General features: G+C 35.4%; 6 protein-coding genes across 10 annotated transcripts; 3 read left to right on the forward strand and 3 right to left on the reverse strand.

The window, feature by feature from the left end:
• The first annotated feature begins 1,615 nt into the window (after positions 1 to 1,615).
• On the forward strand, positions 1,616 to 2,870 carry LOC111796036 (heavy metal-associated isoprenylated plant protein 30-like). Its single transcript, XM_023678727.2, has 3 exons — positions 1,616 to 1,832; positions 2,245 to 2,320; positions 2,401 to 2,870. The coding sequence occupies exons 1-3, from the start codon at positions 1,662 to 1,664 to the stop codon at positions 2,721 to 2,723; spliced, it is 570 nt and encodes a 189-aa protein (XP_023534495.2). The 5' UTR covers positions 1,616 to 1,661; the 3' UTR covers positions 2,724 to 2,870.
• Positions 2,871 to 3,785: 915 nt separating this feature from the next.
• On the reverse strand, positions 3,786 to 7,236 carry LOC111796029 (uncharacterized). 3 transcript variants are annotated; one of them, XM_023678718.2, is made up of 7 exons: positions 6,773 to 7,236; positions 6,168 to 6,475; positions 5,101 to 5,235; positions 4,964 to 5,006; positions 4,529 to 4,585; positions 4,340 to 4,457; positions 3,786 to 4,258 (listed from the first exon to the last, which is right to left on the reverse strand). In XM_023678718.2, the coding sequence occupies exons 2-7, from the start codon at positions 6,434 to 6,436 to the stop codon at positions 4,128 to 4,130; spliced, it is 753 nt and encodes a 250-aa protein (XP_023534486.2). In that variant the 5' UTR covers positions 6,437 to 6,475; positions 6,773 to 7,236; the 3' UTR covers positions 3,786 to 4,127. The 3 variants fall into 3 exon arrangements, with proteins under 3 accessions (XP_023534486.2, XP_086980066.1, XP_023534487.2); XM_087123940.1 differs by having other exon boundaries at positions 6,168 to 7,230; XM_023678719.2 differs by having other exon boundaries at positions 4,340 to 4,454; positions 6,168 to 7,228.
• Positions 7,237 to 7,406: 170 nt separating this feature from the next.
• Positions 7,407 to 9,220, reverse strand: LOC111796004 (WAT1-related protein At3g30340). Its single transcript, XM_023678679.2, is given in 7 exon segments — positions 7,407 to 7,670; positions 7,672 to 7,798; positions 7,899 to 8,050; positions 8,132 to 8,543; positions 8,635 to 8,751; positions 8,831 to 8,893; positions 8,986 to 9,220. Coding segments are annotated over 7 exon segments (1,101 nt in total). The 5' UTR covers positions 9,168 to 9,220; the 3' UTR covers positions 7,407 to 7,622.
• Positions 9,221 to 15,350: 6,130 nt separating this feature from the next.
• LOC111796045 (mitochondrial import inner membrane translocase subunit Tim13) lies at positions 15,351 to 18,636 on the forward strand. The gene is made up of 2 exons (XM_023678738.2): positions 15,351 to 15,572; positions 18,281 to 18,636. The coding sequence occupies exons 1-2, from the start codon at positions 15,462 to 15,464 to the stop codon at positions 18,428 to 18,430; spliced, it is 261 nt and encodes an 86-aa protein (XP_023534506.2). The 5' UTR covers positions 15,351 to 15,461; the 3' UTR covers positions 18,431 to 18,636.
• Positions 18,637 to 19,318: 682 nt separating this feature from the next.
• Positions 19,319 to 22,985, reverse strand: LOC111795988 (metal tolerance protein 1-like). 3 transcript variants are annotated; one of them, XM_023678658.2, is made up of 2 exons: positions 22,809 to 22,985; positions 19,319 to 20,678 (listed from the first exon to the last, which is right to left on the reverse strand). In XM_023678658.2, exon 2 carries the CDS (start codon positions 20,676 to 20,678, stop codon positions 19,419 to 19,421), a length of 1,260 nt encoding a protein of 419 aa, XP_023534426.1. In that variant the 5' UTR covers positions 22,809 to 22,985; the 3' UTR covers positions 19,319 to 19,418. The 3 variants fall into 3 exon arrangements, with proteins under 3 accessions (XP_023534426.1, XP_023534428.1, XP_023534427.1); XM_023678660.2 differs by lacking the exon at positions 22,809 to 22,985 and adding an exon at positions 22,647 to 22,795; XM_023678659.2 differs by lacking the exon at positions 22,809 to 22,985 and adding an exon at positions 22,485 to 22,630.
• A 1,604-nt stretch (positions 22,986 to 24,589) lies between these two features.
• Positions 24,590 to 25,105, forward strand: LOC111795031 (RING-H2 finger protein ATL2). Its single transcript, XM_023677255.2, has one exon. It carries the CDS (start codon positions 24,590 to 24,592, stop codon positions 25,103 to 25,105), a length of 516 nt encoding a protein of 171 aa, XP_023533023.2.
• Positions 25,106 to 25,352: the final 247 nt, after the last annotated feature.

A 25,352-nucleotide genomic window follows, 5' to 3' on the forward strand; every position in this document is an offset into this window, starting at 1 on the left:
TAATAATACTTCTTTGCCAATGAGCTTACATCAAAATCTAAACCTAAATCAAATATGCTGTCCTTTACACGTAAGTGGTTGGATATTAAATTCATATATGATACCCAACAAGTGGACGCATACAAAACAACAATACACATTAATATTCTCCTCTTCTCTGCTGTAGTTTACTGCTTAATGTTTCTTTCTCGCACTGCTTTCCATGGCTTATTCTCTTTCTCTAAGATCGAGGCTTCTAAACTCGACGTTCTAAATCTTAATTCAATGTTTCAAATAAATAAATTACCAAAATAATTCGAACAATGAGACCACCGGTTCACAGTCGGTGATTGAAATCCTCGAAAAGTAATAGCGATGATACGGGTAAGGATATCCACACGATTGAAGGGTCTAACATGTTCGTTACATAATGGTTACTTACATATTAACTTGACATGTAATTGAACTGATCAAACAATATTTTGACATGATGTAAGATTCCGCCACCTTCATGTCAAATTATCACGGTTTATCCCAAGTCTCCAAGTGGGCCCTCTTGGCCACCAGCGACCTGGGCTTTAGAACTAGTAAGAATACTAAACAGAACGGGGTTGATATATTATATATATATATATAATAACAGTCAAGGCACACTGTTAATAAATATTGTCCGCTTTAACTCGTTACGTGTCGCCGTCAGCTTCACAATTTTAAAACGCGTCAGTTAGGGAGAGGTTTCCACACGTTTATAAAGGATGTTTCATTCCCCACTCCAACTAATGTGGGATCTCACAATCCACCTCCTTGGGAGCCAACGACCTGACTGGCACACCGCTCAATGTTTGGCTCTGATACCATTTGTATCAGCCCAAGCACACCGCTAGTAGATATTGTCCGCTTTAACTCATTACGTATCGCCGTTAGCTTCACAGTTTTAAAACACATCTATTAGAGAGAAGTTTTCAAAAATGTTTCGTTCCCCTCTCCAACTGAGGTGGGATTTCACAGTATATCATAATCAAGATAAACAATTGGATAACCTTGAGAGTGAACACAACTCAATGATAATTAACGTGATATATTCGATTAAGAGATAAAAGGTTCGGGACATAAAGAGAAAGACAAGGAGATATTGGTTGTGGTGGGGTGTTCCAAATTTAATTATTATCATAAAGTAAAAGAACCAAAAAAAGATGATATTTGGAATATATATGTTATTGGTTACTCTGAGCATCAAAGTTCACATCTTTTACTGAATAAAAGCTTACCCTTTTCCCTAAACCCAATCCACATCACAATATAGAGACACCCCTTTTCATCAATTGACCAAAAAACTTCACAAAAAGCATAACTTTTTCCCATTCATTTTGTTCCATTTTGATTCCATTCTTCTCAAGGTTTTACTAAGTTAATTAAACACAAAAGCAATGAACAAACTTTGGGATTTGGATTTGATTAATAACTTTGTAGAGTTCATCTCTCCTAAGAAGCAAAAAAGTGGTTTTTGGATTAAGCATTAAGGAAGCGATTGTGTTCTAAACAGGATGCCTCTGACACATAGGAATATCTTCAAAGGCTGGGGACTGTTTTCAGTTTTTGTGCTTTCTTTCTCTCTCTCTCTCTCCCTCCCTCTCTCCCTCTCTCCCTCTCTCCCTCTCTCCCTCTCTTATATAAACAAGTTTATGGCTACCGTACTCCATAGAGCTACGTTTGGTTCTGTCGTTTACTCGTATTTCCTACGTTGTTTTGGAAATCCCGATAATCATCATCATCATCGTCGTCATCAAAATCATCACAACAGCTTCAATCGTATCCTCTTCAACATGCCAAAGGCCAAACCCCTTTCCTTGCAGGTAATTCCTCTCTTTTTCAGGATTAAGGTTGATAAAGTTTGTTTTTTTATGCTCAAAAGTGGAAAAAAAATCGAGCTTTTATGATGGGGATTTGAAAATTTCAAATTTTTACATGTTTCTTGGCTTTTTTGTGTTGAATTTTCATGTGGGTTTGCTTTGAAATTTTGAAAAAATCCAATTTTAAAGGTGTAATTCTTGTTTTTAGTTGTTTTGTCTAAAGAGGAGAGGGAGATGAAGAAAGGGTTATTGGATGTGAGAATCTTGTAGATGTGAAAACCCCTTATGGAAGGGTTCTTTCTCTTTTGTTCTTCTTTTTTCTCAGATCAGCAAAAGGAACAAAGGTATCATAATAATAATAATATCATCACAGAATCTATATCTATCTATTTGCTTATGGTTTGTGCTTTTACAGACTGTTGAGCTAAAAGTCAGGATGTGCTGCAGCGGCTGTGAACGGGTCGTTAAAGATGCGATCTACAAACTTAGAGGTACATAAAAGAACCGAAACAAAAGAAAGGTTGTTTTTAGTTACGAAAAAACATGATTAGGGTTGTCTTGCTTTGTGTAGGAGTTGATTCAGTTGAGGTGAACTTGGAGCTGGAGAAGGTGACGGTGATTGGATATGTCGATCGAAACAAGGTGTTGAAGGTGGTTCGAAGGGCCGGGAAGAGGGCAGAGTTTTGGCCATATCCAGAGCCACCGTTATACTTCACGTCTGCTGCTGATTACTTTAAAGATACAACTCGTGAGTTCAAAGAGAGCTATAACTATTACAGGCATGGCTATAATATCGGAGAGAAGCATGGAACGATTCCGATATCTCATCGAGGCGACGACAAAGTGAGCAACATGTTCAATGATGACAATGTCAATGCTTGTAATGTCATGTAAATATATGATGATATATGAATGTGAAGTCATCAGTAAAGTGTGTAAAATGCAGTTAAGTGTATCTTGGAATTTTAAGGGTTGATGCTTTCATATGTTGTTTCTAAGTCATCAGTAAAGTGTGTAAAATGCAGTTTAATTGTTCCTTTCTTTTTCCTTGTATTTGTAAGCATGAGTTATATTATTATAACCACGTTTATAACCAAATCGAGCTTCTATACATGTTTGCACCAAGACAAAAATATATATATATTAGTGTGGATTGCTAGGGATAACGAGGATAAAACGACATGCGTGAGGTTGGAGCATTAGAATTTTTAGTAATGCTGATCTAACCAATGTCTCGTATTGCGCAAAAATGAATGAAGAATTTCGTCCCTAAACATCGTGAATGGGAGAACACAAAGAGCACCTTACTGTTTGATAGTAATTTCTACTAAATAGATCGGATGAGATTTTGGTGTATACTATCGTTGGAAGAACACAAGGAGCACCTTCTTCGTATAGCACCGTCGTTCGAGACTATAAAATTAAAAAAAAAAAAAGTAGCATCTTCCAAATCCCGAGGCAGTGTCTACCGAAATTTGGGAATTGGGATGAACTTTTGTTGAATATGATGGAGTTATGAGTGTATACTCACCAAGTCTTGCTAGGCCTAATGGGACATAATGGGGCCTCGGAAAATGATGAATTTTTAATATATTTTAATTCCCACTCCTCCTTTTTTCGAATTTATAATAATTGTTAATGAAAAACTTTGGATTAATTTTTAATTTCCTTGCTTCTCTATTACCTTTAACAAATTATTGATAGGTTTCTTTCATGTATATGTCCATTTTGGTTTTATTGTTCTTCAATCCCTTTTGTATGTTTGTATGCATTGTGGCGGCAAAGTTCAATTTATTTGTAAACGTTTTTCGTGTGGATTTCGAATGAATTTTAAGATACGTGGAGGTGGAAGATTTCAAATCTTTAACCTCTTGCTCGTTGCTAGCAGATATTAAAACCCGCTATAGTTGTCAGCTCCACGATTTTAAATGCGTTTACTAGACAGAGATTTCTACATTTTTATAAGAAATGTTTCATTTCTCTCTCAAACTGATATGTGATTTCACAATCCACTTCCTAGAAGGTCCAACGTTCACATTGGCACGCCTCTCGGTGTCTAGCTCTGATACCATTTATTACAGTCCAAGCCCACGATTACAAAACATGTCCTTACTGGGGAGAAGTTTTCACACCCTATAAAGAAGGCTTTGTTTCCCTTTCCAACCGACGTGGGATCTCACAACTTGTAATCTCACTCCACTTATTTACTGATTTATTGTATGTTTAATCAAGAAGCTAAAACATGTCGGAAAAGACAAAGAATAAAACCTGTTTTCACCATGTTTGTTGTTTTGAAGACTATATAGCTGGAAAGTACCCAATTGTGACATTTGATTCCACCCTTCGCGATCCTCTTGTTGAATTCCACTCTTGAAAGAACTCCAGGGCAAGTCTTAAAACAGTTCCAAGTCCAAGCACTACAATAACTCCTGTTCTTCCAGGTTTCATAACCATAAATAAATACATAACATGAAACTCGATAGCTCGAGCGATGAAAGTTATAAACGTACCGATGATGAGATTTACAGGTAACGCCGAAATGCCGAGGGTGATGGATACAAGAATGTCCAGTAACAGACCTCCGATGAGGATGGCAAAAGCTAGCCAAATTGGACTGAAGTAGCGCTGCTGCATAAATAACACTCAAGGTTGATGTTCTTAACAACTTATTAAACAGGCAGGAAAAGTGAGATTCTTACCCTTTCAGGTTCTTGGGTTCTGTAGGTTGGATCAATCCTCCAAATCCAGTAGCTGGTCTGTGTTTTTCGAATTCAAGAAATAATTGAAACTCGGGTTAGTTCCAATATGATATCCTTCCATCATGATCATGAGTTCAATGCTAAATATATAGTTTTAAGCTGCGATTCTCGTGAATAAATAGTTTGAATTCATAGGTACTTATCTGTCAATCAAAACGGAACCTTAAGAATTTTCAAAGGCATGTAATTAGTTTAGAAGTTCGGTTTATTTGTATGTAGTTTCGAGGTTACTTTCATGATCAAATGTAATAGGATCGAAGAACAGTTAAGGTACACACAAGTTGACCGAACATTCATGGAAGCAAGAAAATGTTGCCAATGCAAAACTAAGACACCAAATCAAAAGCATTGCACCAAAAGCTACAGAGTACCTACAGCATGATGTGATTGTGGAGGCGATACATTCGCTGCTACAACCCTGAAGAAGTTAGCAAAATAACATTTCAAAGTGGCTCCAAAACAATATGATTCTGTCAAGTCAATGAAGGTCGACCTCGAAACGACTAACTTACTGGCAAATCTCACATCGGTTTGATCCTTTACTACGAAACCAAGTATCTATGCAAGTCCGATGAGCTTTTGCAAGACCACCTCGACAATGACATCCAAGTTCTATCAAGACTTCTTCCTTTTCTTGCTGACAAATTCTGAATAACAGTACTCAGGTTTAATGGCCTCAACATCCTTTACAACACATTATCCAGATAAATGAAGCCAATTGTTATTGTGGACATACTCCACTATAATGCATGGAAAGATAACAGCATTTGGTAGAATGTTATTTATAATGTACAACATAGGCCAGATCTCCGAAAAGGAAAACCAATAGCATTATGAAATCATTAGTGCACTAATGAGCGGTGGAGACTTGAATTGTGAAATCCCACATCGGTTGAGACTTGAACATAGGCCAGATCATTAGTGCACTCACAAGGGTGTGAAAACCTCTCCCTAGCAGATGCGTTTTAAAATCTTGAGAGAAAGCCTGAAAGAGAAAACCCAAAGAGGACAATGTTTGCTAGACACCGAGCGGACACCGAGCGGTTCGCTAGTGAGAACGCTTGGCCCTCAAGGGGGTGGATTGTGAGATTGTACATCGGTTGGAGAGGGAAACGAAGCATTCCTTACAAGGATGTAGAAACCTCTCCCTAGTAGACGCGTTTCAAAACCTTGAGGGGAAGCCCGAAAGGAAAAACCCAAAGAGGATAGTATCTACTAGCGGTGAGCTTGGGTTGTTACAAATGGTGTCAGAGCCACACATCGAGCGGTTTGCCAGCGAGGATGCTGGACCCTCAAGGGGGGAGACACGTTTTAAAACCTTATGGGGAAGCTCCAAAGATGACAATATCTGCTAACGGTGGGCTTGGGTTGTTACACGAACCTCAAACCTTAAGGTTGAAGTAAGAGTAAATGACTTAATTGTTAAAACTATGCTCATGTTTAACGATTTTAATCTTATAGAATAGGCTAAAACATCATTTTGGGAGTATCTAAAATGTTCTATGGCTGACAAGCAATGAGCAAACAACATAAACAACAACAGAACAGTTTTCAGGGAAGAGTAGCAATTCAAAAGTACCTGCACTGCTCATCAGAGCTAGAAGTTGTAGACAAGAGTTCCTTCATGGGGGAAACTGCACAAGGCAATAATTCCTCTCGAGGAACCTCAGAGATTGATTTAAGTTCCCCATTAGACACAACAATTGTCAATGGTGTATGATCATCGACATCACTGGTAGAGGGATCTGCTGCTGACGGCAGCCCAACCCTCTGCTTCTCAAGGTCCGCTTCATTGTTCTTATCGGCGCTGGTGTTGCCTTTTACATCATTTAAATGGCAATCCGACATATTGAAAGTCCACAAACTTGAATAAACTCAACCAAAATCCTTGAAAAATTGCATTATATGTCACAAATGAACTTAAAAATTCACTCCAGATAAAAGGGAAAATCACGAACGAGCCTCGATTCACAAAACCCTATTTCAGAAATCCAAGCCCACAAACAAATTAAAGCGAAACCTCCCCTAACCAAACTTCAATCAGTCCAAACGACTGAGCCACAAAAGGCTACTGAAACGATTGCATTACACACAGAAATCAAGAACAAAATCACTAACGAGGTTACAGCCGCAAAGAGTAGCAAATTCGAGAAGAAAAGCGAATAAAATCAAAAGGGGTCGTACCTGGGGAGACTCGGATATGACGGATTGAAGATTCTTTACTTGAAGCAGTAGAGAGAAAAGAACAGAGAAATTTTCAATTAAAGCAAAAACGGGCTCTGAAATTGATTGGTTTTGTGAGCATATGAAACGGATTTGACGCGGAATGAACTGAAAAACAAACAACGAAACAAACCCAGTTTTTATTTACGGGAAAAGAAAACGTAACTATGAGAAGCGTACAAGGATCCACGTTATTTGTTGGCCTTCAACGAACACAAGGATATTGTTTTCGCAATTCAGGCGCCAAAATGCACTCCCACATCCAAAGAGACCCCGACCCCTTTAATTGATTTTCCTCAACAAACAAAAATAAAAAAAAGACAAATGAGAACTTTCTTGAATTATTCTCATGAAAATTGGGATTGAAATTCTTATTCTTCCACTCATGAAATTAAAATTTTATGCAGTTTAGTGTTCTTAGAAAATAGCCCACTTCATCATTAAATTTGTGAGTGGATTGATACGAAAAATGTCAAAAAGAAATTTCAAATCAGAAATTGACCCATAAATGAGAACAGAATAAAAGGGGTGGGCTTTGAAATTCTCTCTATCTCTTGTCAAATTATATAATATCTTGTCATAGACAAAGGTCAAATAGTTTCAACTCTCAAGAACACAAGAACACAATATATATGTTAATTAACTTCTCTACATTTATAGTGTTATATTCATAATTTGACGTGTAGATAATATATTATCGATTATAGAAACTTTTAAAACTAAAGTCTACTTTACTTCTCGATGTTTTTTTTTTCACCTCTCCGTCGAAAAAAGGTCAAATTACACAATCCCATATCATGATTTCATCTTCTTATGGTTGATGTTGTAAGTTCTTAATCATATGATCTTGAGTAGCCTTGAGTAGTGTTTGTTGTCGTTGTAATTCCCTCCACTACCACTACTTTTGAAGTGGAGGTCTCCATCTCTTTGTTCTTCCCCCATAGTAGAATGTAGAGTCCAATTATCACACTCACCGAACCCAACAAGCTGTTACGTCAAATTACAACGTTTCTTTATTTAGAAATGGAATTGACGACAAGGACTCTTTTGTGTGTTAAAGAAATTTTAAAAAGCCTTTTTTTATTACCTTCCGAGATAGAGTGGTCGGTGCATTATGGGGATGTCGAACATGGCCGACATTATTTGAACTAATGGGCTGAACGCCGCCGTGAACACTGGTCCTCTCTTCTTCACACACCATGACATTCCCACGAAACACATGCCCGATCCGATCATTCCCTGTAAAAAAAAGATTATTTTGTTGCAAATTTAGATATTTTAACCTATAAATTCTAAGAAAAATGGGTTTGTGAGACTTACTGTGTACAGAACAGTGAGAATCTGAATCTTTCCGGTGAGAGCCCAAGCGGAGGACTTCGCGCCGGTGGAGAGGCTCAACACGGCGGATTGGACGGCGCCGAAGCCGGACATGATGGCGGTGCTTGAATACTGATACGGATATCTCTTACCGATGTTCGATTGTAACAGAAACCACGAAGACCAGAGCAGAGTTCCGGCGACCAACGCTATGCAGCCTACCGTCCAGCTCTCCCCTGTCTTCTTCAGCTTTACATCGCCGCCGTGTGAGGCGGCGAGGGCGGCAATGGAGTATGAATCGTTCAGCAATGCTGGACCTTTGTACACCGTCAACAACACCGCACCGGAGATACACACCACCGTACCGATTATCTTCGCTCTCCCACTGCTGCATTTCAACTTCACTGTCTCTAACCTGGGCGGCGAAAAATCATAAATTGTTCAACTGGGTTTGATCGAAATCCGAAATTATGCATATATAGTTTACAAACTTGAAATATAATTACCCAAATGGGAGAGCGAGGAGAAAAGTAACCACAGGGACTAAGTTAACAAACGCACAAGCAAAAGTGGCAGAGGTATGTTGGATACCCAGAAGAAAGCAGTATTGGGTGAGTGAAGCCCTGCAAGAAAACAGTGATGAACAAATCAAAACCCATGAATTAAATTTTAAAAACAGGGAGAATCAAGGTTTGAACGGACCCAACAATGGCGCTGAAGAACAAGTAACAGAGGATACGAACAGAGAGATTGGCTCTGCCGTCTCTGCAAAAAACAGAGCAAAGAATTTCATAAGCCAAAGACGAAGAAGAAGAAGAAGAAGAAGAAGAAGAAAAGAGTTGAAAATTGTTGATTACTTCTCGCAAAAGTAAGCAATTGGAGCTAAGGAAATGGAAGCAACTGAGAGACGATAAGTGATGAGAACCAAATGGTTCATTCCATGATCAAGAACTGCCTCGAGCAGAATATTCACAATGGCGAAAGCCAAGTCTATGGCAACCATCGCCATCAATGGCTTGCAATCTTCTAAACGCTTCATTCTGAACAAACTCGATCGGCTCTTCAAAAGTTCTACTTTTTGTTGTTGATCTGTTCAGGAAACTGATTCCAAGAGGAAAAAACGTCTCTGTTTTAATCTTTGATTCTCCTGTTCTTGGTTTGTTGTTCTGTTCTTGTTTGTAAGAGAGAGAGGTGAGTGAGGGTGAAAATAAATAGAGTGAGACCCCAAAAGAAGGGGTCTGATCAGCCTCTGGAATAAGTGGGCACAAAGCGAGATTAAAATTCCTTTAGATCACATCAATGGCTTTAAGCCACCCCATCTTTTTTTTTTTTTTTTTTTTTTTTATCATTAAAAAAACATTTTATTATTCAATTTATTCTCTCTTCCTTCTTGGAAAATTATTTAAGAAGACTCTCTAAATATGGGTAGCAGTTATTAATAGCGTACAAATAGATGAAAAAGAAACGAAAAAAAAACATTTTAACCAAACCCATAATAATTGGTTATTGGGTCGGGTTAGATTCTTTTTTTATTGGATTAAATTTTTTTAAAAATAAAAAATTTAGTCAGTTTTTCAACCATCCCGAAATAAGGTTCCCAACTCAATCCTAAAATTTGGTTCGATTCCCAAGTTGAGATTTTTCGACCATCTCAAAATAGGGTTCCAAACCTAACCCTAAAATTTGGTTCGATTTGCGAGTTGGGATTTTTCGACCATCCTGAAGTAAGGTTCTCAACCCAACCCTACACTAATTTTAAGATTGGTACGGAGAATAAAAACATTCGACGTTTGTAACAAATATGAGTGATTTTTTATAACTAGTGAATCTTTGATGACTGAGTTTTATAATATAAAAGATAAGTATAATTTTTTTAAATAAAAAATATATATAAACAGTCTAACCACTAGACCTAACTCAACTAAAAAACAGAGGGTTGAATTAAGTCGTGAACCATATTCAAGTCATTCGGGTCACCAGTTTTCAAAGATTTTTGGAAACCTATTCCAACTCAAGCTATATAAACACGTAATTAATTCTTTTATGAGTTAGCCTAAGTGAACAAAGCTATACAATCGAACGGGAAGAATTATATAACATGAGTTTCCCATTAATAAGAATAAAAAAAAACAATGTCCGTTCTACTCTTGTTGTTGTTAAATATATATTTAAACACATTTAAAATTTGTGGAAAGAATCAAACCCGATGATGCTAGATTTGGGTTTCTTTTTGTTTGTAAATTTCACTAAAGAGGGTAAAAATGTGGTAAAATAGTGCATTTTATCATTGCTTATCTTATGTATATTTTTTTCTTCTCTTTTTTCCCATTTTGTGTCATATCATAACTTTTTTATTCTGTGGTCTTAATTTAAAGAGATGATCAGACACCCCCCACCCAAAAAATAATAAATTAATAATAATAAATAGAAACTCCATATAGAATAACATATTACATTCTAGTCACATTCACTACTAACCCTAAATATATATTATCTCTATATATTAGTTTATATAAATCTCTTTAAAGGAATCCAATAACTCAACTTCTCATACTCTTTGCACCAAAGGTCAATCCATAGCCAACCAAATAAGGAATCATAACGGTGGGTTGAGTTGAATTTAGGGTATTTTAAGTGTGAGATCTCTCGTTGATTGGGAATGGGAACGAAGAATTTCTTATAAGGGTGTGGAAACCTCTCCCTAATAGATATGTTTTAAAATCGTGAGGCTGACGACGATATGTAATGAGTCAAAGTGAACAATATCTACTAATAGGTGGATGACAGGATTGTACCCTATATGTTGTTCTAGATGATAAGAAAATAATATTGCATGTAATGAACTTTGCCTCTATTTCAAACTATACCTTACTAAATTATGAACTCAAACTAAACTAACGCGCACAAATTTGGTTGGAATGGTTCAATTTCATGTTCTTTCTTAATGTTGGTATCAGATGAGAGAGAAAATGATAAATAGAGAAACATGAAGGCACGAGTGAGAGCTTTCGATATCGATATCGAGCTGGGTAAGAGAGAAAGCTAGAGAACGGGTGATTAGTGAGAGGTAGAGTGTGACATGAGGAAGAGAATAGTAAACCTAATTTAAAGATGAGTAAAGCTTAATCAACCTATAATTTATGGCTATAGATTGGAGAGTCGAACCAACCTATACTAGGTAGATTCGATTGAGTTACTCGATTTTTTCGAGCCGTCAATCTTTCTAATACCCTTACTACCCCTGAATGGTTTTCTTCATGGAGGAAAGAAAGCATAAAAACCCTAGCTTGAAAGGGTAAGTTTTGAACTTTGATTTAGAGGGTTAAAATAGGAAGAACAATAATGTCAAATCCAAAAGGGTTAATATTGAAAAGAAAAAACATAGACAAGTATAAAGCTAAAGCCAAAGTCTGTTGCACCATGCTCCAACGTGTAAAGACATTATCGTTTTATGAACATTTTTTTTTTTTTTTTTTAAGAAATATAAGACATTTTCCCCTCATTATTATTATTTTTTTCTTATTGTGTTTGGTGGCGTGTTTATCGAGATCGAGAAGAATACTTTTTCATTTTTTTTTTTGAATCGATTAAACATCGTCTCACGTTGATTAAAAATGAAAAAAAAAAAAAAAAGAGATAGAGAAGAATATTTTTTTCATTTTCTTTTTTTTGAATCAATCAAACATAGTCTCACGTTTATTTAAAATGAAAAAGATAAAATTATTATGCGTAGACTTGACTAAAAAAGTTAGCTGATAACTTCTCGAACAGTTTGATTTCAAGACACTTGGTGAATGGATCGACACACAGTCGTAGTTTTAGCCATATATAAAGCATTGGGTCAAACTCTTCTTTGGTGTCAAGTTATTAATAGCTATGAATAGTCATCAACTCCCAAAAAAAGGCTAGAAGAATGGGACCTATTATGAGACATACAATGCATCACAGACCACCTTAGTCCATTGAGTGCTCTACCTTGGGTCATCGACATCATACGCTCAACTGAAATAGATTTCACGAAAAACCAGCTATATCCAATCTTGGTTCTTCTCGTATTTTGCCACATATGTGGGTTCAGTCCTCCAAGGCTTGTTAAAGCTTTCTTCAACCCAGGTCAAATAGGAAGAACTCGAAGATATATATCGAGTGAAGATTTAAACCACCAATCTCAAAATTGATCGGTTCGAAGCTTTTGCAAAGTCACGAATGCTTATATGGAATACTATGAACGTTGTTATCTCGAGATTCGGTTATAGTAAGCCATCTCGAAGGGCGGTGGTTATCCATTAGTGTGAACCTTCACTTTCCTTGAAAACCCTAATAAAGAAGGGCATTAAATTAGTTGTATGGTTGAATGAAATACATTAAAATTAATGGTATTTTGGAATCCAACACTAATAAATGCTTCACCAAAATTCTTTGTATTCTGTTTTGAGAATAAAGGAATCAATTTGGAATAGAATATTCCACCCCTCAATTCACCTAATTTGAAAATAGAATCTCATTCTATTTCCCTATATTTATGCTTATTTTATTTTTAATATAAAAATCAAAGTGGAATAAATAAATAAATAAATAAATAAAATAAGACGATTGCATAATATGTCTTTTGAAACAATTTGGTGAGTAATTTATTATTATTATTATTATTATTATTGGCTTTAGTTAATATAATATAGAATTAAATTATTGCATTTAAATCTTTTGACTATTATTGTGAATCAGCTTTTTTATTCAACTACAATGTCGTTATGAGCTTTAAAATTATTTATATTAATAAAAAAAAATTAAAGCATTTAATTAAAGTTATTCGAAAATTAAATAATTAAATAATTAAATAAAAAGAGAGGGAGAAAAAGATGGATATGGCAAACTGAAGATGAAGAAATTCGATGTGGGAACTGATCATATTCTCCACATTTCTTCTAGTGACAACTTTCATCACGTGGGCCCAATTTTTTTATTTTCATCTCACCAAAATATCTTCCACACTATTATTTTTTATTTTATTTTTTTTAAAGCACTTTCTCATAATTTATTTGTACAATATATATATATATAAATATATATTTTGGAAAATATGTGTCTATTTAATTTCTAATTTTTTTAAAAAATAATAATTAAACTTTTAATTTTGTGTCGGATGAATTTTTATAATGTTTGTGTTTTAATTTAGATTTTTTTAATATATTTATTAAATATAATATTGACGAGTTACGGTATTGTTTAGATATAAAATTTAGTTTCATTTATAATTTTACATATAATATATTATTTGGCTATTTGACACCAATTTTAAATTTTATGAATTTATTATATACTATTAAAGTTCAAAAATTTATTATACAACAAATTGGACGTTAAATGTCTTATTAGGTACCTTTTAACTAAGCAAACGCACCTCTAAAAATTTATCAACTAAACTTATAATTTTATCTTTAATATAATATATTAAAAAAAATAGACAAAAAAATTATAGAAACTACCTCAATACACCACTTTTAAATTTTTTTATTTTTTTTTTATTTTAAAAAAGTGCTCATTCTTCACGTATCAAATCTTTGAATTATGATAAAGATAATTAATCCATAAACTCGAAATCCAAACTGAATCTATTTGGGTTCAGAAAATTAACTCGAAACACTAATTCAATCCAATCTAATCGTTGTAGTTTGGGTTGGGTCATTTCAGATTATTCAATTGAATATATACTTGTAATTAAGAGTACTATTGATGGGCTGATGAGCTACCAAAAATAAGTAGTTGGTACGATAAAAAGAAAATTGAATGTCTCAACTTTCTAATTGGTTTCGTTATTATTATTATTCTTTTTTTTTTTTTTGTTATAAAGTTAGTGAACTTCATTTTCTCATACAGGTTTGTCCTTGCCTCTTTTTGCAACTTTATTTAACCAAAGACAAAATTAAACAATGACTAATCATTAATGATGCTTTCTTCTTCCTAAATTAATTGATTATTTACAATGATTGCAATCAGATACACACTTTATATATTTTAGTATTTATTTATTTTTTTAATTTATCTCTCTCTTTTTTTATTTTAATTTAACCTTAACAATAAAATTTTGAACCTCAAATTTACCTCTTCCTCCCCATAAACTGAGGAGTGTTTCTAACATGTTTTATCTTCCCTAGCGTTCATTCCTATAAAATTTATAGGAGGTCGTCAAACATAAAATTGCTCTCAATAAAATATACTTAATTTTAGAGTTTTTATGATTTTTAAGTTTTTTTCGTTAATTCACATAACGTGGTAATAATAAATAATAAAAAGATTTGATCGCGAAAGAATCATGAAAATGGGAATGTTGGAGCTATTTAAGATACTCATTTTAATTAACTAATTAACGAATTTTTTAATTCTATTTTAGTACTAAAATAAAGAATAATGGTAAAGAATGGCGCCTTTGTCAACTTCTCTCTGCCAATAATTATATAGTGTGAGCCGTTGTTGTTACTCTCTTGCTTGCATATATAATGACTCTTTCAAAAATTTCTCTATGCCCTCATTTTCTAAAACTTTCTTCTTAAATCGATGCTAGAGGCTCGAGCATATGTCGCTTGGCCGTAGGCGACGTAAGAACGAATTAGCTTAGCTTACTTGTCGTTGGAAACTAAATGTCGCACATTCACAAGTCCGCTGGCATCAAAAGTGCGATTGTGACAAGTGGTAGTGTCACATAATGATTATCACATGATTTAGTTGAATTATAATTGACTCTCGTTGACTTTTGTGGACAAGCTTCATCTGATCTTTATAAAGCTCGATTTTCATCTTGTAGAGACTTTCATTTGTGCTTTCTCTGTTGTTCACTTCCTTATCATTTTCACCCTATTTAAAAGATTTATCCTTAAATTTAAATCACCTACCAAAAAAAAAAAAATAGCTCAATTTTGTTAATCCTATATGTGAAAAAGATGATTTTTATTGGTTTGATCCTGATTTCGTTCTCGGTTAAAAGAAAATTGGTATAGGTTTGGTCGAGTCCTTTAGTTATAAAAAATAAAAATTAATAAATTCTTTTCAACTCTATATATTATCAAAATTCAAAATTTATAGATTAATTAAAAATTAAAATCAATCCAGTAGATTAAATAAAAACTAAATTTAAATTTAAATTTAAGAATGAAAATAGTAATAAATAAATAAATAAATAAAATAATAAACTATTCTAACGGCGGGATAAAATTGAACCACACCCTACGCGCCCTAATTGTGTCGCCGTCGCCTCCCTCGAAAACAAAATCAGCTCTGGGGCGCAACCAAACTACAAATAGGCAGTGGTTTATAGGGTTTTGCAACCACCGAACAAATGGATTCATTTTCGGCACCATCAAGCGATTCTTCCCAATTTTCTGCCAATGAATTCAGGGATCAGCTCAAGACTCAGCTAGCCCAGGCCTACGCAGAGGAGTTTCTTGAGGTTCAATTCTCCCCTACTTGTTTCTTTTCTACTAAACTTGTTGGTCGAGTTACCGATATGTATGTGCGGATGTACGTATATCTGGATTTCTTAGAGTATTCGGTTTGATGAATGCGTTTCACTTTTATGTGTTATGTGATAGTAGAAATGAATTCGGAATTTCTGGGTCTAAAGCTTGGGTAGCGCTAGGAGCTGGCTTTTGAAGATGGGATGCAAGAATTAATCAATGCGAATTGTTGAGACTACAGATTTTGGAGTATTCTTTCGCAACATTAAATGGAATCCTTTACATGCGCATTTCTCAGTTATAGTTCGAACTTGTTTTTTATATCCTCATTTTTTAAATTTGCTAATTGAAGATGTAGAAATGTTCAATCCATTTAGAGTTTCTTTAGTGATTTGAGTGCAATGGAAATAAAGTACTTGATCTTGCTCTCTGTTTCTAGACTTTCTTTTTCGGTTTGGTGATTATAAGTTAGCAACTATCTTGTAGTTTTGTTGTCTAACTTGTTTTGTAGGATTTATTGACAGAATAGTTTTTCTGCCCGTTGTTTTTGACGCGGAAGGGGAGTGGCTAGTACTAGTAGGAGGAGCAAACTTTCTGAAATAAATTTCTTTAACCTTATAATTAGTGCCTTAGCATGAAACTATTATTGGTGTGTGGTAGAGGACACGTTCTTTAATTTACTCTTACTGTAAGTTTTTATAAGATCAGTACAAACGATGGTTTTACTTGGATCAAAAAGTTCTCTAATAAGATAGCGACTTTTGTGAAGAGGTCTTGAGAAATTGGAGAGTGAAGAATCTTATTGTTCCTGTTTAGGTTAACAGGAAGGGCTAGAAGGGATTTTCTTTGTGATTCAGAATTTCTTCAAGATCAACACGCTGGAAAGTGTTTGTGCATGTGGAACGAAAGATTAGAAATCATTTCTAGATATTTTGACAAACAATTTAGGCCCCTACCAGAACCCTGAAAAGGGTTGATCATAGTGGTTGAACCTTGCTTGCCCCTAGAATGATAAATCAACTGATGATATCCTCTATATTCTTCACATTATTACCAACCCTTAAGTTTGATGCGAGGAAAGTTGTGATTGTGGCCATCTATATGTGTCATCTGGAGGTGCAACATTTAGCTATTAGATAAGGAATATGTATTCATGTCATCTGGAGTTGCAACAGCTTGCTATTAGACAAGGCACATCAAGAGGCACAGAAGGGGCCAGTCATCCCTGCAGACTTCAGTACCCCATATGCCTCTTGGAGGAACCGATTAAAAAGAACATTTCCAATTGCCGTATGTAAAGGAAAGCATCTTACGGTGGTTGGTCAATTGATGTTGTCTAGTGCCCCTATGTATTCTTTCTCTTTTTAGATCCGATGTACTTCACTTAAGGAGATTTAAAAGAAAATGAGGCTCTTTGGGCTAGCAGTTATCTCGGAAATGGGAAAATTGCATTTTTGGAATAATGGCAACCTGCACAAATTTTTTTGCTGTGTTCAATTGAAACTACGAAGGGAAGATAAGGAAAAGAAAAGGATGGCTGTAGAATAATAACGGGGTTAATGCTATGATTCCGTGACTTTATAGTCTAGGCCACTATGATTGAGATACACCATCTTCTTCTTATCATGCTCACTCATAGGATGAAAATACTGTTGATATTGACCGAAATATCGGTAAAGTTGAATTTTTGAAAACCATATAAAGGGGAGAGTCATTTTTCCAAAACATCAATGATATTGTCGATATTTGTTGATATTTTATTGATATTTTACAGATATTTTTCTGATATTTTATCTGATATCCGTGATATTTTGCTTATATTCATGACACTTTGTTGCTTTTCTTCTCTCTCGATTACAACATATACCTTGATTTATCACACTTTAAAACGGTATAGTGTGAGTTTTAGGGCTAGGCCAAGAATTTAGGGTCACAAATCCATACCCAAATCATATTAAAAATCTTTGTCTCAAATGTCTCCTTCATTGTTTTTCTTATACAATTATCAATAACATATTAATGATTGTCTACTCCCAAAAAGATATCTTGTTATTGTTAAATGATGTATTTGTGTGTTGACATGACTATAAATTAATTAATTAATCAAAATTTTATATATATTTTTAGATACATTATTTTACTATCTATTTTCATATTAATGTATATGTTAATGTTATAAATGTTTAAAATGATTGTTTATGACTTAAATAAGTTTTCTGGGATGTTTATTAAGAAATTTATGAAATTTCAACAATTTTGTGATATCTTTGATATTTTCATCATATCTTTTGCTGTAAAAATTAGTATGGAATTACAATATATCTCAGGAGGGTAGGACATTGAAAATACTGAGTTCAGTAGAATTTTCATTCCTGTAAGATTTTCAGTTGTCAAGGGTTTTTGGGAGCATACCTATGGATCTGTGGTGTTGTGTTTGCCGGTTCTTTTGCAGTTTGCACCTTGTGTGCTCTTTGTAATATCAAACTTGGTTATAGTTTTGTATCTTGATAAAAGATCTAAAAGCCGGATTCAAATTAGGTATTTGATTTTTTTTTTCTTTTTCTCACAATTAAAAAATTTTCATTTATATTTCCTGCACTGCGTATGTTCCTTGTAGCAGCATCATGGTTCTTGAATTTAGTTGCGATTAATGAAATGAACTTTCCAACAATTTGGAGTTGCCAATTGCACTTTTTTGCAGACCTTAAGAGTAAAGTGTTTTGACAAGTGTATCACAAAGCCAGGGTCAAGCCTAAGTGGGAGTGAAAGCAGTTGCATCTCCAGGTGCATGGAGCGCTATATTGAGGCTACTAGCATCGTCAGTAGTGCCCTGTTTAAGACACCACACTGAAGGAAAGGTTTTGCCTGAGAGATTACGAGTTTGAGGTATCTTTAGCAACCTACAATTTTTCTGAGATTCCCCATTTGATATTTGTTTTCCAGATCTTGAATCTTTCGCAAGGAGAAGTACTTTTTATTTGAGACCCCATAGATAATATTGGTATCATTTACCTGTTTACAAACATGTCAACTCAATTAATCTCTCATTCCTTCTCAGTTAACTTCTCTACCAAGCTGATATGATTCTATTGGTCGGATAAAGTAAATAGATGAGTGGGTAGAACGATGTGAAAGTACCTTGAAAGCTACACTGATAGCAATTTTGAGATGATTCCTTAAAGATTAGGATATCATATTTAAAGTAGGTAAGAAACAAGGTCACTATCGATAGTGCAAAAGCCTGCGACTAAGGGAGGCACATGATAGGAGTAGGACCAGCAATTACAGCTTCTCTCTCATCGGGTCAATGTTTGCATCTATGATTACATGAGATGCTCCAAAAATTTTACAGGGATAGATTATGTTTCAGCCTTAGTACAATCATGAAAACCTACATCAATGGAAGGTACCTTTTGGTTAGCTGATTCTAACTCAGATCAAAATTATCTTAATCGAAACTATTGAGACAAAGTACAATTACCTTAACTTTTAAAGTCATCACTCATGCTTGATTTTTTCTCGAACACGTCATTCAAAATCAGAATTGTAAAAAGGTATCAGTAGGGAAATAGTTTATTGATTGAAAGTCGCATGATTAGGTGTTTTGAATACTACAATATTAACATTAACTAGAAGATGCCCTTCAGAAAAGTTTATTGATTTTGAAATTAAAACAATGCTAATTTAATTATCGACCTATTTGTTTTTTAGATCGTTGAAAGCACTTTTAAATGAGATCTAAGAAGAAAAATGAAGACGTTAAATTCTGGGGAATTCAAAAGCATCTTTCCTTTTAAACCAAACCTACAAATAAACATTCATTGATTGAATCCGAAAATCTACTGGCGCTCTATCTGAATGGTGACATGGCTGATGTTGTACTCTCTTTTGATATACTCTATAACATTGTCCAATACCATATCTGCATTTGCCTCTGGCTTTATTATAACATGGCATGCCAATAGAACCTTTCCAACCGTTATCGCCCAGATGTGCAGTTCATGAACTGCAACTACCTCCTCCATCTCACATAGACCCTTCTCGAGCTTCGTCGCATCAATCTCTCGCGGTGTACTCTCCATTAGAACCTCGAGGATGTTTCGGAGCATTTGAATTGTTGTGTATAGCACAATTACAGAGAAAATGAGAGTGCATATCAGATCAAGAATCTTGTATTCGGGTTTATACCATATGATTGCCCCGCCAATCATCACTCCGATGCTTTGGATGGAATCTCCGAGTACGTGAAGGTAAGCCCCCTGGACGTTTATGTTTCGTTCTCTTTTCTGTGTCTTGGTAACCTTTTGTGAATGGCTTTCAAGTAAGGGTGTAGTTACTGATTCCTCATGTGCGTGATGATGGTGATGCTTAACACTATCGCCGGCAGCTCCCTCTTCTTCGTGGTGGGGGTGGGGGTGGTGGTGGTGTGCGGTAACACTAATCCCATGGTGATGCCTATGATCTTCATGACCATGTTCGTGGCTGCCATGACCGTGGTCGTGATCACCATGTCCATGACTGTGACCATGAGAATGAGCATGACCATGTTCGTGACCGAGCAGCAGAGCCATAGCTATGTTAACAACCAACCCAAATGCAGAAACAGCAAACATGAGCAGCCCCTTGACTTCTCCCGGACCATTGATAAGGCGGACAATGGCTTCATAAACAAGAATCCCAGCAAGAAGCCAGATCATCTGAATGGAAACGAGGGCACCAAGTATTTCAATCCGGAAGAACCCATATGACTGGCGCGGAGTTGCCTCCCAACCGGAGGCCCAGAGAGAGAACAAGGAAATGGCAAAAGCAGCAACATCCGACAACAAATGAGCAGCATCAGTCAATATTGCAAGACTGTTTGCTTTAATACCTCCCACTACTTCTATACTCATAAAAACGATGCAGCAAACAGCTGCTATGAAAAGCTTCCGCATCGATGCATTTCGCTCCCTCATATCAATCGAACTGTTTTTTGCATCTTTAAATCCACAGGAAGGTGCCTCCCCACAAATTTTACTTCCCACAATGCTAGGCCCTACTGCTTGCACATCTCCACTTACTTCAATCATGTGACCATGATCATGATTTTGCACTTCCATCTGAGTTTCAGGAAGAAAAGATGTTTAAACGATAAGAACAACACAAAAGCAAAGGCATAAACGTCTCAGTTTGTTTTAGTACGATGAATTAGTGTTCTTAGAACTCGAGGACACAATTGTACGACCTATAGAACATATCATGTTCAAGTAAGGTTTGATGCTGAATTAGTATTCATACTGCAACAAGAAGATTTAAGACGAAATTTTTAACACGACGATACGCTCGCAACTTTGAAAGCTAGCTGAAACTAAGAATGTTTACTTAATCCACCACACCTAAATGGTGTGAAAGTTATCTATTTATAATCAAATAAATTACATAGATATGAAAAGAGTAATAAATGAAAATAACAACAAAGGTAAAGATACTTATGGTAAGAAGGCAAATATCTAGATATTTGACTTATAATAAAATATCAAATATGATATATATGGTAAAAACTATCATTTAGATATTTGACTTATAATAAAATATAAAATATGATGTATATGGTAAACTATCATTTAGATATTTGACTTATAATAAAATATCAAATATGATATATATGGTAAACTATAATTTAGTACTAAATATCATATATATCAAATAGGATGTTTGCTTTTATTTGTTCAAAATGGATTCAACTGCAGGAACACTTTGATACAAATAAGTTCTCGTAAGGATATTGAATAGGTATATGCAAAGTACTTTGATCAGTGGAAGTATAAATTCATGAATCTAGTTACCACAAGAAAAACTTTTTTTTATATCGATAAGTGTCTACGCTAGTTCGTGCGAAACTCGACTAATTTCACCGAACATTAACTTTCTCATACTATGGATCATCAAAAGTTCTAACATAAAAAATTTCCTTCCTGAAATCATGACAGTGAATAACTCCTACAAAAATGGATGAACCAAGCAATATTTAAAGAGCTTTAATGTCAGTTACAGCACCATGCATCACTTTTATCTTACACTATATCTTTATTTCAGGCAAAGTCATGACAGTAAATTGGCAAGATAGCTGTCAACATCCTCATCAAACTTTGCAGTTTCAAATAGAGTCATGCGTTACATATCATTAGTCAACGAGAACTCTTGTTTATATCTGAACCCCTTCCCAACCACAGTGCTAAGACTAATGACTTGACAAAAACACAGCATAAAAGCGGACAAAGACAACTGGAGAGGTAGAATACATGTGAGCTGTAGAATAAGGAAAAAGTAGATAAAGACAAGCATATAATGACAACGCAAAGCGAAACACAGCAAGCCTTGCATGATCCCTCACTCAGTAGCTCACAATTCTAGGTAGAAAGGAAGGGTGGAGCAAAAGTAATCGGTTTTCTGTCATGAACAGCATAACAATAGTAAAACAGCAAGAGATATACGACTGGAGAATCAATAAATTTACGGTAGAAATCCATATTAACAACTGTTCTAATATAATGATCATTATCTCCCACAAATGATACAAGTACAAAACTACTGGGTGAAATTGAACTACTCAACAAAAATTGAAGTTCAATATTAAGTATCTAGTTCCCCCACCTTCAATAGATTCCTCAAAGAACAATTATAGTTTGTACAACAAATTCTTCAATTATTATAAAGAATATCATTCTTGAAAGAGAATTAAAATAAAAAAATGTAGCAGCTAAAAAAAATTTCCAAACCCAGAAAGAACTACATAAGCTCGTTATTTCAGAGGCAGACCTTCATTCAGCAAGCAAACAGAGAGAGTAATGCTCAGCAACCAAAAAAAAAAAAAAAAAGAACAAGAGCAACTCAATCAGAGATTCAAGGAACAAGAACACATATACCGTAACAAAGATAACAACACAGAAACTCAACGCACAAAACCTAACACTATTTGTCGATCAAATCAATATTGCAATCAATGTAATCCATGAAAACTACGAAACCCCATCTAGAGATGAGCAAAATCGAAAACCCAGAAAGGAAATAGCAAAAAAAGGAAATACCCAATACGCTTATCCAGAAGGGGCAATAAACGAATATTCGCAGGATTCCCAGAAGCTCAAGCGTCAACGAAATCAGATCGATTCCACAGGATTAAAATAAATGGGGAAAAAACTATTAAAAAAAACACCCAACAAGAATCTGAGAGAGAAAGGGAGAGAAACCTTCGTAAAATGCTGATATACTCAGAGAAAAGGAGGTGCATAGGCAAAAGGGGATCGCTAAAACTGAGTGGCAGAGGAGAAATGAGGACGGCCGCCGGGGCTTTTTGGCTTTCTTGGAGGCGCAGTGAGTGTGGGATCGCAGCAATGATTTGGTTTCGCCTTTTAAAATGGAAAATTGATTCAATTAACCCAATAAAAAAACTGATATATAAGGAAATTATTCTTATTATTGTTTTGAAATATGTCAAATTCTGTACTTTTATAGGGTTTAAAAATTCAAAAAAGAAAAAAATATTACAGAACATGGATTTTAAAAATCAAGCAATATTTTAAAAATCAACCATGACTTAAAATTTAGGTCCTTCCAAAAATGTTGCATCTCAGTTTCCAATCACACGACTCGATTTAAGCTTCATTAGAATGAGTTTGTCTTTTTGTTGGGCCAAAATGGCCTTCACTCGATTGTAGTTTAGATGGTTTCAGGGCTAAAATGGCCTTCTCTCGATTGTAGTTTAGATGGTTTCAGCACTTATCAAGACACAACGAGGATTAGTAATGCTTACCAAAATCATAACTATGCAAACAGTTCCTATTGCAGGCAAGCATTAGGATGTTTATTTATTTTTGTTGCTCGCTCAAAGATGCCCATTAAGAATTGGGAGTTCTCAGTTATCCATTCATGATTCATTTTGACACTAGTGCGACACGATCCCTTTCATGTCCATGCTAAGTTACTTTTGTTGAATTCCAACCCTATGATGCAACCTTCAACTCATGGTGCCACTTGACATTGTCTTTGGAATCTCATTCTCAAAAGAAGACACTCGTTTGCACCAAAACACATGTCTCCACCACTAAAACTCAACATTATCGACTTGAACTTGGGCTAGTTATTGATTGACTAGCTGAAAATAACCGTGTTTGAAAATGAATATGCTAAAATTACTTTTTTTTGGTATTCGTGCAAACGTTGATGTATGGTCTAAACTAAGATTTACTTGACAAACCCAATTTTCTTAATGAACAAAAAAAAATCATATATCTACTCCTATGGTTTTGTAAAGGGGAGAGGGGCTATAAAGAAAGGGGAAGAGTCATTAATTCCTTAGAACTTGCACTCCATTAGGAGGCAAGAAGAACGATGACATCCCAAATTTCATGTGATACCTGAAATAATGTTTAAAGAGGAAGTCACGATTGGTTGGAGAGAGAAATAGAGCATTCCTTTTATGGGTATGAAAATCTCTCACTAGCATTTATTATTGGTTGACAGGGATGCGATCAAAAGTGGACAATATTTGTTAGTGGTGGACTTGAGCTGTTACAAATGGCATCGGAGCCAGACACCGGGCAGTATGCCAGCGAAGACACTGAGGCTCTAAGAGGGGTGAATTATGAGAGCGTTAGAGAAGATAACAGAACATTGGTTATAAGTGTATAAAAATCTCTCCCTAATAGATGCGTTTAAAACAGTACGGATTAACGGCAATAAATAACATACTAAAGTAAACCATATATATTAGCGATTAACATAACTGAGATTGAATCATTATTATTGTAAGAAGGTTTATTAGGATCCAGCTGCCTTGTCCATTCCATATGGTACATAATCAATTCTAAAGATTTATATTATTTTTGTTGTGGGTTGGTAAGGGGAGCTATATATTTTATACGAAATCACCGGCCGGCATATCCAAATTTTCCCCTTTAAAACTCCAATTCGGTCATAAAAAAACAGAGCATTTTGGGGATTTTCCTTCGTTTTGATCCATAAAAACCTCATGGGGTTCCTCCATTTCGCCATTAACGGCCAAAGAAGCTCTCAAATCCTCCATCTCTTCACCAGAATCCTCCTCCAATTCAAGCTTCTCGCTGCTCATTTCGGCCTCATCAAGCCCTCACCGGAGCTCGTCGCTGACTCTCCCTTCGAGCGCCCTACAAGCTACGTGTTGCTCACCGAGGGCCCCTACCCCTCGCTGGTCACTGTCCCGGCCGTGGATTTACAGGCCAGGATCAAGACCAGCCTTCCGATCATCGAGTATGGGGATTTTGTTGAAAAACAGGGGAGGGGGTCGCCGGAAAATAAGGTGGATGAAGAGAATCGAAAGTGTACGATCTGTTTGTGTGAAATGGAGAGATCGGAGACGATGAGAGAGCTCTCTAATTGCTGCCATGTCTTCCATCGGGACTGTTTGGATACGTGGATTGATGAGTTTCGGATTACTTGCCCTGTTTGTAGATCCATGCTTTTTCCCGCCGGTCAAGCCGATAGATTTCGATTCTCCGGTGACCGTTAGATTGAGCCGCCGCAGCGAACCACTATCCGCAAGCTGAGACGGACGGCGGCGATTCCTTTGACTGAAGTTTTCTTTATAGATAATCGTATTTCACTCAAAATTTAATTTGTTTAAACAATCAATTGTCACATCCTTCTTCATTATTTCATTACGTTAACTAATAATTTAAATTATCATTTATAACATTCTTTTATTATATAAGAAATGAGAATGAAATTGATAATAAGTTATTTTTATTTTTTATTCT

Source organism: Cucurbita pepo, chromosome 5 (genome assembly GCF_057944985.1).
Source record: "Cucurbita pepo subsp. pepo isolate OVF chromosome 5, ASM5794498v1, whole genome shotgun sequence".
Classification (NCBI taxonomy): Eukaryota; Viridiplantae; Streptophyta; class Magnoliopsida; order Cucurbitales; family Cucurbitaceae; genus Cucurbita; species Cucurbita pepo.

Coding starts and splice junctions, on each gene's coding strand:
- LOC111796036 (XM_023678727.2), top strand. CDS start 1,662: ATGGCTACCGTACTCCATAGAGCTACGTTTGGTTCTGTCGTTTACTCG. Junction 1,833..2,244: donor CCAAACCCCTTTCCTTGCAG/GTAATTCCTCTC, acceptor GTGCTTTTACAG/ACTGTTGAGCTAAAAGTCAG. Junction 2,321..2,400: donor TGCGATCTACAAACTTAGAG/GTACATAAAAGA, acceptor TGCTTTGTGTAG/GAGTTGATTCAGTTGAGGTG.
- LOC111796045 (XM_023678738.2), top strand. CDS start 15,462: ATGGATTCATTTTCGGCACCATCAAGCGATTCTTCCCAATTTTCTGCC. Junction 15,573..18,280: donor ACGCAGAGGAGTTTCTTGAG/GTTCAATTCTCC, acceptor ACTTTTTTGCAG/ACCTTAAGAGTAAAGTGTTT.
- LOC111796029 (XM_023678718.2), bottom strand. CDS start 6,436: ATGTCGGATTGCCATTTAAATGATGTAAAAGGCAACACCAGCGCCGAT. Junction 5,236..6,167: donor AGCTCTGATGAGCAGTGCAG/GTACTTTTGAAT, acceptor ACTGTTATTCAG/AATTTGTCAGCAAGAAAAGG. Junction 4,259..4,339: donor ACCTGTAAATCTCATCATCG/GTACGTTTATAA, acceptor CTGGAAGAACAG/GAGTTATTGTAGTGCTTGGA.
- LOC111795031 (XM_023677255.2), top strand. CDS start 24,590: ATGGGGTTCCTCCATTTCGCCATTAACGGCCAAAGAAGCTCTCAAATC.
- LOC111795988 (XM_023678658.2), bottom strand. CDS start 20,678: ATGGAAGTGCAAAATCATGATCATGGTCACATGATTGAAGTAAGTGGA.